The 12,049-nt window shown below is 39.7% G+C and overlaps 2 protein-coding genes across 3 annotated transcripts in view; both read left to right on the plus strand.

Moving 5' to 3' along the window:
* Positions 1-8,625, plus strand: part of LOC130220722 (myosin-9-like) — a 102,124-nt gene extending 93,499 nt beyond the window's left edge. For both annotated transcript variants that reach the window (XM_056452948.1, XM_056452949.1), the window contains 7 exons: positions 1,044-1,172; positions 1,359-1,447; positions 1,594-1,717; positions 4,869-5,077; positions 6,384-6,492; positions 6,570-6,742; positions 7,098-8,625. In XM_056452948.1, coding sequence (XP_056308923.1) covers positions 1,044-1,172; positions 1,359-1,447; positions 1,594-1,717; positions 4,869-5,077; positions 6,384-6,492; positions 6,570-6,742; positions 7,098-7,206 — 942 coding nt within the window. In that variant the 3' untranslated portion in view covers positions 7,207-8,625. The remainder of the gene's footprint in view (positions 1-1,043; positions 1,173-1,358; positions 1,448-1,593; positions 1,718-4,868; positions 5,078-6,383; positions 6,493-6,569; positions 6,743-7,097) is intronic.
* Positions 8,626-10,458: 1,833 nt separating this feature from the next.
* slc25a38a (solute carrier family 25 member 38a) overlaps positions 10,459-12,049 on the plus strand; it is a 15,585-nt gene continuing 13,994 nt past the window's right edge. The window contains exons 1-2 of the mRNA XM_056452950.1: positions 10,459-10,622; positions 10,846-10,906. Coding sequence (XP_056308925.1) covers positions 10,892-10,906 — 15 coding nt within the window. The 5' untranslated portion in view covers positions 10,459-10,622; positions 10,846-10,891. The remainder of the gene's footprint in view (positions 10,623-10,845; positions 10,907-12,049) is intronic.

Here is a 12,049-nt window from a genome sequence, read left to right on the forward strand (position 1 = left end):
GAGGTTGGGTTTAGGGTTGGGGTAGACGTTAATAAAACACAACAGGATACTGTGAGGTTGGGTTTAGGGTTGGGGTAGACGTTAATAAAACACAACAGGTTACTGTGAGGTTGGGTTTAGGGTTGGGGTAGATGTTAATAAAACACAACAGGTTACTGTGAGGTTGGGTTTAGGGTTGGCGTAGGTATAGACATTCATAAAGCACAATATTGGACTCCGTGTCATGTACAAGACATTAAATAAATAAAACCTCCAGGTTTGTACAGCCCACTTGGAGGTCAAGTCCCACCCACTTGGAGCTGGCTCCAACCTCCGTTTATAGCCTTCTCGCTACAATAGTCAGAAATCACATCAAAACACAACAGAAGGCTTTGGAGGAGACGTGAGAGAAGCTAGTGCTACACACAGGACATGTTTGAGGACAAAAACATGACTAATAATCTCTCAAAATAGTGCGAGATCCATAATATAAGCCTAATCATGCCATAATAATCCGGGCTGGTGAGTTATTAGATAATAATAGTGCATATTTGGGTGTATCTTGTCCCGGCCACATCATCGCCCGTTGTCTATTATTAATATTTCAATCATAATATGTGCTGTTTTTAAATAGTTTGTTGGCAAGTCAAGAAAACAATTCATATTTTTATTATTTTAGTACATTATATAACTGCAGCTTAAATAACTATATACAGAAATAACCACAATTGGAGTATTTATTATTGTCATCAGCCATTGTAACTCTACAGTTCTTTAACATCAATATGAGACATGAGTTGATATAACTGGATGAAGTTATTCTATTTGTGGGTGGGCAGTGGGGGTGGGGGGTGCTGTTTATTGTTTATTTCTCTCTCTTGTGGCTAATTGTATTGGCAAATTCAGTACTATACAAATATACTACACAGTTTGGTCTTAATTGTCATTGTGGTATTAAAAGGTCTGCAGATACTCTGTGAACACATTTCTCAGCATCAGAAATGAATATATTAAATGTAATTTGTGTGTGTGTTGTAACGCTCCGCTTTGTGTTGTGTGTTCAGGCTCAGATGAAGGATCTGCTGCGGGAGCTGGAGGACACACGTCTGTCCCGAGAGGAGATTCTGGCCCAGAGCAAAGAGAACGAGAAGAAGGTCAAGAGCATGGAGGCGGAGATGATCCAAATGCAGGAGGTATAGAGTGCGTGCGTGTGTTAGTGAGTGTGTGCTTGTGCGAGCAAGTGAGTTGCTAATTGTGTGAGAAAGTCTTTAAGTGCGTTTTAATTGTGTGTTACTCTGAGTTTGTGTGTGCATATGAGTGTTTGTGTGTGTATATGTTTGTGTGTGTCTGTTCCTGATCTCTGACCTGTGTGTGTGCAGGAGCTGGCGGCTGCAGAGCGAGCTAAGAGACAGGCGCAGCAGGAGAGAGACGAGCTGCAGGACGAGATTAACAACCAAGCAGCCAAAGGGTGAGGGTTTTTAGAAATGCACACGTGGTCTTGTGTAGATGATCATAATGAACAACGGTAGAGTGTAACGCTGGTGGTGTGTAGTGCTGTTGTTGTGATTCCCATGGAGTGCAGCAGTGAATGTGTCTCCTGTGTGTGTGTTTCAGTGCTCTGGGCTCAGAGGAAAGGAGGCGTCTGGAGGCGCGCATCGCTCAGCTGGAGGAGGAGCTGGAGGAGGAGCAGAACAACACTGAGCTGGTCAATGACCGCCTCAAGAGATCCCTGCTGCAGGTCAGACACACCCTGAGCACCATCAGCACCGTAATCACCTTCTACAATAAACAACACCACCATCACCACCATAGTCACCATGTACATTAAACAACAACACCATCAGCATCATAATCACCATCAACATTAAACAACAACACCAACACAGTCACCATAACAACACCATCACCAACACAGTCACCATAACAACACCATCACTAACACAGTCACCATAACAACACCATCACTAACACAGTCACCATAACATCACCATCACTAACACAGTCACCATAACAACACCATTACCAACACAGTCACCATAACAACACCATCTCTAACACAGTCACCATAAACAACACCATCACTAACGCAGTCACCATAACAACACCATTACCAACGCAGTCACCATAACAACACCATCACCATAACATCACCATCACTAACACAGTCACCATAACACCATTACCAACACAGTCACCATAACAACACCATCTCTAACACAGTCACCATAAACAACACCATCACTAACGCAGTCACCATAACAACACCATTACCAACACAGTCACCATAACAACACCATCACCAACACAGTCACCATAACACCACCATCACCAACACAGTCACCATAACAACACCATCACCAACACAGTCACCATAACAACACCATCACTAACACAGTCACTATAACAACACCATCACAATCACCGTCACCATAAACAACATCATCACCATCAATGACACCATTAACAACAGCATTACTAACACCCTCACCATAAACATCATCTACATCAATAACACCAGCATCATCACCATAAACAACAACGTCATTATTTACACCATCACCAACATATCACTATCAATAACAAGCATCATCACCATAAACAACACTGTCATTATCAACACCATCACCAACATATCACCATCAATAACACAAGCATCATCACCATAAACAACAGTCATTATGAACAGCAAACCATCATCACCATCAACAACACCAGCATCACCACCTTAAATAACACCTTCATTATCTACACCATTACCAACATATCACCATCAATAACACCACAAACAACACCATTACTAACACCCTCACCATAAACATCATCACCATAAACAACACTGTCATTATCAACACCATCACCAACATATCACCATCAATAACACAAGCGTCATCACCATAAACAACGCTGTCATTACCAACACCATCACCATAAACAACACTGTCCTTATCAACACCATAACCAAAAATAACATCATTACCAACATCACAATCAATAACACCAGCATCACCACCATAAACAAGTCATTATAAACAACATCACCAAAACCATCATCACCATCAACAACAGCAGCATCATTACTAGAAACAACACCGTCATGATCTAAAATTAACACCATCACCATAGACAACACTGTGATTAGCAACACCATCACCAACATATCACCATTAATAACACAAGCATCATCACCATAGACAACACTGTGATTAGCAACACCATCACCAACATATCACCAACATATCACCATTAATAACACAAGCATCATTACCATAGACAACACTGTGATTAGCAACACCATCACCAACATATCACCATCAATAACACAAGCGTCATCACCATAAACAACGCTGTCATTACCAACACCATCACCATAAACAACACTGTCGTTATCAACACCATAACCAAAACCATCATCACCATCAACAACAGCAGCATCATTACCAGAAACAACACCGTCATGATCTAAAATTAACACCATCACCATAGACAACACTGTGATTAGCAACACCTTCACCAACATATCACCATTAATAACACCAGCATCATTACCATAAACAACATCATTACCAACGCCACTAGCAATAACACCAGCATCACCACCATAAACAACACTGTCATTATCAACACCATCATCAACATATCACCATTAATAACACCAGCATCATCACCATCATTATCAACACCATCATCAACATATCACCATCAATAACACCAGTATCATCACCATAAACAACATTGTCATTATCAACACCATCAACATATCATCATTAATAACGCCAGAATCATCACTATCATTATCAACACCATCACCAAAAACAACATAATTACCAACATCACCATTAATAACACCATCACCAAAAACAACAGTCATTATCTACATCATCACCAAAACAACAGTCATTATCTACACCATCACCAAAAACAACAGTCATTATCTACACCATCACCATAAACAACAGTCATTATCTACACCATCACCAAAAACATCACCGTCATTAACACTCTCACAAATATCATCATCAATAACACCAGCACCATCACCATAAACAACACTGTCATTATCAACACCATCACCATAAACAACAGTCATTATCTACACCATCACCATAAACAACACTGTCATTATCAACACCATCACTAAAAACAACATTACCAACACCGCCATCAATAACACCACCATAAACAACACTGTCATTATCAATACAATTACCGTAAATTACATCACCAGCATTACCATCACCATAAACACCCCCCTCATTATCAACGTCATCAGGATCAGTAACACCAACATCACCATAAACAACACCATCACTAACACCCTCACCATGAATATCATCACCAACATCACCATCAATAACACCAGCACCATCACAATAAACTACACCATCATTAACACATCATCAAAAACAACAACATCACCATAAAAAACACCATTGCTAGCATCCTCACCATCGATAACACCGGCACCATCACAATAAACAACACTGCCATTATCAACACCATCACCAAAAACATCATTACCAACATTATCATCATCAACAACACCATCACCATAAACAACACCGTCATTATTATCAACATCATCACCAACATTACCATCAATAATCCCAAAACCATCACGATAAACATCACCTTCATTATCAGAGTCATCATTAATCGATAACACCAACATCACTATAATCAACACCATCACCATAAACACCACCATCATTACCACCATCACCATAAACAACACCATCATAACCAACATCACTACTCAATAACACCATCACCGCAATAACCTTCACCATCACAGTCACCATAAACATCGCCGCCAACACCATCCCAAACACACCAACACCACCTGCACCATGATGATCAGCCCTCATGATCGTCTCTCTGTTTTCCTGCAGACGGACCAGATGAATGTGGAGCTGACGGCAGAGCGCAGCACCTGTCAGCGGCTGGAGGGAGCGCGCTCACAGCAGGAGCGTCAGAACAAAGAGCTCAAGCTGAAGCTCACCGAGCTGGAGGGAACCGTCAAGAGCAAATACAAGGCCACCATCGCCGCCCTGGAGGCCAAGATCGGCCAGCTGGAGGAGCAGCTTGATGTGGAAACCCGGTCAGAGCAATGCACACACACTCATTCTACACGTATACACTGTAAGGGGCCATTCTTTCCATCTAAATGGTTTGTGTTTAAAAAAGAGCCGCCTCCGTGATGTTCCTGTCAAATATCTACAGGGGTTTGACAATGAAAGTGAAATGCGTGGTTTTAGACTACAGTAATTCATTAGTATGGTGTAGGGTCTCCTTTTGCGCCAAAATTTGTCTTTGGAATGACAGATACAAGTCCTGCCCACTGGCCAGACGGATGTTGAGCCATTCTTCTTGCAGAATAGTGGCCAGGTCACTACATGATGCTGGTGGAGGAAAAAGTGGATCAATAATATTTAGATCTGGTGACTGTGTAGGTCAGGGGTCACCAATCTCAGTCCAGGAGGGCTGGTGTCCCTGCAGGGTTTAGCTCCAACTTGCCTCAACACAGCTGCCTGGGTGTTTCAAATATACCTAGTAAGACCTTGATTAGCTTGTTCAGGTGTGTTTGATTAGGTTTGGAGCTAAAATCTGCAGGACAACGGCCCTCCAGGAACAAGTTTGGTGACCCCTGGTGTAGGTCATGGGAGATGTTCAACGACACTTTCATGTTCATCAAACCACTCTATCAGGCGTCTTTGTTGTGTGTATTGGTGCATTATTATCCTGATACATGGCACCAGCTTGAGTATACAATGTTTGAACAATTGGGTGCACATGATCCTTCAGAATGGTTCTGTAGTCCTTGAAAATTATGCTCTAGCACAAGTATTGGGCCTAGGGAATGCCGTGATATTCCAGCCCAAACCATCACTGATCACCCCCATGCTTCACTCTGGGCATCCTGCAGTCTGGGTGGTACGCTTCATTGGGGCTTCTCCACACCGTAACTCTCCCAGATGTGGGAAAGACTGTGAAGGGGGACTCGTCAGAGAACAATACATGTTTCACATCATCCACAGCACAAGATTTTCACTGCTGTCACTATTGAAACCGACATTCGGCATTGTGAGCAAAGGTTTGGCTATAGCCGCCGGCCAAGTATATTGACCCTGTGGAGCTCCAGACCAAAGGTTTTTGGTGGAAATAGGAGAGTTGAGTTGCCCGTTTAGTTCTGCAGTAAGTTGGGCAGATACAATCAGGGTTTTCTGTCTTTTTGTAATGGAGACGCAACTGAACAACAGAAAAGCATTTTTACCTTAAACATATACTGTACACATATTATTTTACGTTTATTATCACCCAAGACATGCACACTGGCTGAATGCACATCAGTCTTCTACTGACTTGTACACTGACTTTAATAAACTCTGATTGGTGTTTGTGTTCAGAGAGAGACAGCAGGCCTCAAAACTGGTGCGTCGCACAGAGAAGAAGCTGAAGGAGGTGATTCTGCAGGTAGATGACGAGAGACGCAACACAGAGCAGTATAAAGATCAGGTGAGACTCAAACCCTACTCTATATAAACACACACTGCTGAAGCAGAAGTGAGACTCGTATGTGTGCGTGTCTGCAGTCGGACAAGCTGAACAGCCGCATGAAGCAGCTGAAGCGTCAGCTGGAGGAGGCCGAGGAGGAGGCGCAGCGGGCTAATGCTAACCGCAGGAAACTGCAGAGAGAGCTGGAGGACGCCACCGAGTCTGCGGACGCCATGAACCGAGAGGTCAACAGCCTCAAGAGCAAACTCAGGTGTGGAAATGATCATGCTCAGTGCATCAGCTTTGAATGTTGAGCACGATTAGAAATAAATATAGATTTTTTACTTTAAAAATTAGGGATGTCATCATTATTTAAAACCAAGATCATTGATAAAAGTAGATAAAAGTAAGAAAACATAAACATATCTAGATATAATAATAAACATACTGTTTGTTTGAAAACAAAAATGTTGTCATCATTACTGCAAACTTATATGAGCAATGATATCATTAAATGTGGAGGGGGGGGGCCTTACAATATTTTCCAGGGTAAATGGGGGCAGCAGCAGCCTCCGAAATGGGAAGCTTGATTATGTGTGTCAATAATGTGTGTTTTGTGTGTGCAGACGTGGAGATCTGCCCTTCACCATGCGCCGCATCGTCAGTCGCTCAGGAATCGAGAGCGATGAAGATCCCGAAGCCAAGAGCGAAACTCCTGAACCCAAACCAGAGTGAAGGAAGCCGAAGCGCAGCGCTTCCACATCCATTACAAACTCAGAGAATCCCTCTCCAGTCTTCATTTTGATCTTATTTTAGTGCCATAGTGTATTCACACACACACACACGGTGGTTCTCTCGACAATCACACACAACAGCTCCACTCTGAGGACCAAAATTGTGTTTTCATGTCATTTATTGTCTAGAATAGAAGTGCGGAGTGATATTTTTTGTATGAACGCGCTCCGCCAGTGATAGTCCCGAATTCTGGATCTATTTTTCTAACTGAAGTTAAAAAATTGTTTAAAAAAAGTGAAGAAAAGAAGTTATTTGAAGGGGACCAAAGCAACATTGCTTTCTATGAAACTGTATTTTATTCCTACGTTTTATAATGGTATAAGGATGAACGTAGCGCTTGCTCTCTCTCTCTCTCTCTCTCTCTTTCTCTGATAAATAAAAGACTCTGATGATAATAATTAAAAATAATACCTTACACAGTTACGCTTTTGGGCTTTTCACATGAATAAGGCATTTAGCGAATCCAAGCCAGCACAGAAAATATTAGATTGTCACACCACCGTAGATATATGCAAATAAAATGGGGGGGAAATCGTGCCTGTTTGTTCTGTTTTTTATTTTTTATTTCCCGCACTGTTGCAGCAGATTGAAGGATTAAAGATGGCGTAAGCGATGCGCAAACTCATTTTAGACATGGCACTATGCACTATCGCCTTAAATCTTCTCTTCGGATGATTCCTGTCCGTCTATATGCGTGTTTGTTAATGTTCGGGGCATGAAGGTGGAGGTTGATTGACGGTTTCTCTCACGCACACACTGTACGCGCCGAGCACTGCTGCGCGGGTCGGAAATGGCGGGAGTTTTTTTTTTTTTTTTTTGAAATATGGAACGCGGCTTCTATGGCTACCTCTGATCACGTTTAAAATTCTGTGACATCATGTTTGACATTCCGCGATATATTCACCTTAGTCTGTAAGCAGTAAATAATCAAAATACTGACACGCGTGTTTATGGCTATAAATAAAACTGACAACTGTTTTCACGGCTAAAATCAATAGTGAATGACACGTAAAGTCTTGCGCCATTTAAAGTTTAAAAGTCAATAATCCATTCTATTTCTGATTATTACACAAAGACCTGTAAAAAGGATCTGATCGGGCCATTGTTTGCCATCATCTCCCTCCTCGACGCTCGTGCTCGGTTTCTGCTTCTCGCTCACACTGCTGGGAAGTGAGAGGAAATTACTATTATTGATTATGTAAGGATAGCTAGAGCATTTCTCGTACTCATTTCTCTTTGTCTTCCTATAATGACTATGTGATGTTGTGTTATGTTCTGTCTCTGCAGCTCATAAATGATATCTGGAGAGATTTGTCATGAATCTTTGGTATAATATGCAATAAAATGGCTTTTTCAAAACCGCTTTAGAAAGTGTTTGAGCTCTTGAATTGATGTTTTAGTTTGTTTGTTTGTTTGTTTGTTTGTTTGTTGAACTGGCTTGTTACATTTAAAAAATGTGTAAATGGACTGTCACCGGTTTAAATTTACCATAGAATAGGCTATATGCACAGCTAGTGTTCTTCAGCCAACGGAAAGGTTAATGTGACTATTTTAAAGTTTATACATTTCCTTTTACAGCATTGACCTCGTAATGTAATTAAAATACAATTAGTTAAACAAACTTAAACACTCGTTTAGTTGTTTAAGCTTAAAACGAGATGATAGACCGTGTAACCGCTAGCGCCGTCAGTACCACCAGCGGGCATGCGCAGAAACTCCATTCAAAATACTGAGGTAAAGTAAATCTTCATATTTTAAAGAGATGGCAGGGGAAAATGTAATTGAATGCAGTGCTTCTTGTCCGGTCTAAGACCCACTTTATATCAAATATCTATCAGGAAGTGAAGATCACTTATTTTTAAAGGAAACCGACCTTAAACGAGGCGAATTTGTAATGGAGAGACAGTTCACCGGAAGCCGTCGGGCTGGCTGGCTGGAAAGCCTGTGTGCATATACCGCATTTATTTATAAATATACTGAGTGTTTATATCAAATTAATAACAATATGTTAATAATATAGACGTTGATAACGTAGCTGTTTTATTTATTTTCCAAAATCATTAATATCTTGGTACGTTTTTCCATTTCTAAGTGAATATAAACATTTTGATGCACTTAAATTCAATTTAATATTTTCCCTAATGTATTAATTTAGCTGTGGAAATAATTCCTCTGTGATTTTAAGTTATTTTGTTTGATTAGTTCCAGTTTGGGCGTTTGCTGCTGAATAATGTAAGCCTACACACATATTTTTGTTTAGAATCCCAAGTATATATGTGTATATAAAAGAGAGAATTGTGTAAGGGGTGTGCTCATTTATTATAGGCTATATATGTAGAGATTATTTGAGCTTCAGCAGATCTCATAAGGAATCTTTAAGCATTTTGTCAAGTTAAAAGATAGCCCGCGCGTCGTCTGGAAGCTCCTGAATTCTGCCACTAGAGCGCGCACGCAGACCACGTCACTGAGAGTCCAAACTGGTTCTGAGCGGATTGATCTGCTTTCCATTGAAACAAGTTTGTACGTTTTTAAATGTTTGGCTTTATAATCGCGTTTTGCCTATATATTTCCACTATACTTTTAAAATTGAGAGAGAAATGCTGAGATTTGCTGTGAACGTCACCATTCTCACTTCCAGGTGAAAACCCATCAAGCAATGTGTTTAATAGACGTCCAAGAATAGATATCATATTTAAAACAGAGTTAAATCTGGGTTGTCAATGGACATCTAATAGACATCTAAGAATAAACCAAAATTAGACCAAACAGACAGAATAGACGGACTTCACACGTGGTCATTTATTCCTGTGCATGTGATGACTGGTCTAGTGTTGGGCTATTATATTACGTCTAGTAATGACGTCTTTTACGCCAGCCAAAATTTAGCCTCCTTTGGCCATTAAACATCAATTACAAGATGTTAATTAAACATCTTAGACGTCCATTAAACATCTATTAGCCATTTTTTTTCACTTTCAAAAATGCTTGCTGAGCAATTTTATTCACTGTTCTGATAATAATGGGTTGGACATGTTGTACTTTATCTTGTACATTTTAATTCGGTGTACTTTTTCATCTTGTCACTGCACGTTCTGTCTGGTTATTTGTCAATCACATTGGGTTGTTACGCACCTTGCGTCAGACTCCGCCCCTTTCTTTTATACCTACTGGAGCGCGCGCGCATCAGGACAAGCCAGCACTGCTTTAATACAGAAGCCACTAGTTTCACCTGGCCTATTTCTCTTCAGTGCTAACATTTCAAGTAATTAGGAAAGTTCCCAACATTTCACATTTTGGATCATTTATCGACAAGCCCATTTTCTGACAGGATTCACAGGTCATATATTGAAGAGGAGGTGAGATACTCTTTTACTTCAGAAGTTTATTCCTGGCTCAATGTGAGCTGTTCAACTACTCCTGTCTTAATTTAAAGCATCAGCCATGCGCACATGATGAGAGTCACGGTGCTGCACACCGGCAGAATAATAAACACCAGTGTTATAAAGAGAGACAAACGGGTCACGTGAAGTCTGTGTTAAACTAAAGAGATGCTCACTCTCAGACCACTGCTGTTTTCAGAAGCTGAGCTGCCCTGAAGCACGACCCTCTGATCATCTGAAACATCATGGAGTACTCTCTGGTGAGTCTGCAAACCTGTCATTAATACTCATAAGGACACACTAGATTTATGTTGATGATCTTACAGCACCAATCTTACAATAGAGACACTTAATGTTATTTTGTTTACTTGCATCACATTCAGCAAATGCAGGTTTTAGTGTACTGCAGATGGAAAGAAAACACAATAGTAATTTAACTACTATAGTAAAAGGGGATTATACTGTATCTATTATAATACACTGAAGAAAAATTGTTGCAAACTATTTATATGGGTTGAATTTAAACAAATTAAATTTAGTAATGGTCAAATTAATTTGTTTAAATTCAGCTCAAATAAATTATTTACAACCCCTAAAACACATTTAGTAAATCCAAGGAATCAGCTTTGAATCATTTTTTAAGTGTGGTATTTGCAACACTTTGTAAATGAATGCTCCAGCGTACTGTAGTATTAACTATAGTAAACATATTAATACTGCAGCATACTTTAGTTTTACTACAGTAAACGTGATGTATTATAATATACCCTTTAGTTATAGAACACTACGATTTTGTGTCGTTTACTTGAACTATTAACTATAGTGAACATATAAATACTGCAGCATACTTTAGTTTTACTATAGTAAACGTGATGTATTATAATAGTTATAGAAAACTACGATATTGTGTCGTTTACTTGCACTACTATTAACTATAGTGAACATATAAATACTGCAGCATACTTTAATTTTACTACAGTAAACGTGATGTATTATAATAGTTCTAGAAAACTACCATATTGTGTTGTTTACTTGTACTACTATTAACTATAGTGAACATATAAATACTGCAGCATATTTAATTTTACTATAGTAAACGTGATGTATTAAAATATACCATATAGTTATAGACAACTACGATATTGTGTCGTTTACTTGAACTATTAACTATAGTGAACATATAAATACTGCAGCATACTTTAGTTTTACTACAGTAAACGTGATGTAATAGTGCCGATATTGTGTCGTTTACTTGCACTACTATTAACTATAGTGAACATATAAATACTACAGAATACTTTAGTTTTACTACAGTAAACGTGATGTATTATAGTTATAGAAAACTACGATATTGTGTCGTTTACTTGAACTATTAACTATAGTGAACATATAAATACTGCAGC

The sequence above is a fragment of the Danio aesculapii genome, chromosome 3, assembly GCF_903798145.1.
Source record: "Danio aesculapii chromosome 3, fDanAes4.1, whole genome shotgun sequence".
In the NCBI taxonomy this organism is placed as follows: Eukaryota; Metazoa; Chordata; class Actinopteri; order Cypriniformes; family Danionidae; genus Danio; species Danio aesculapii.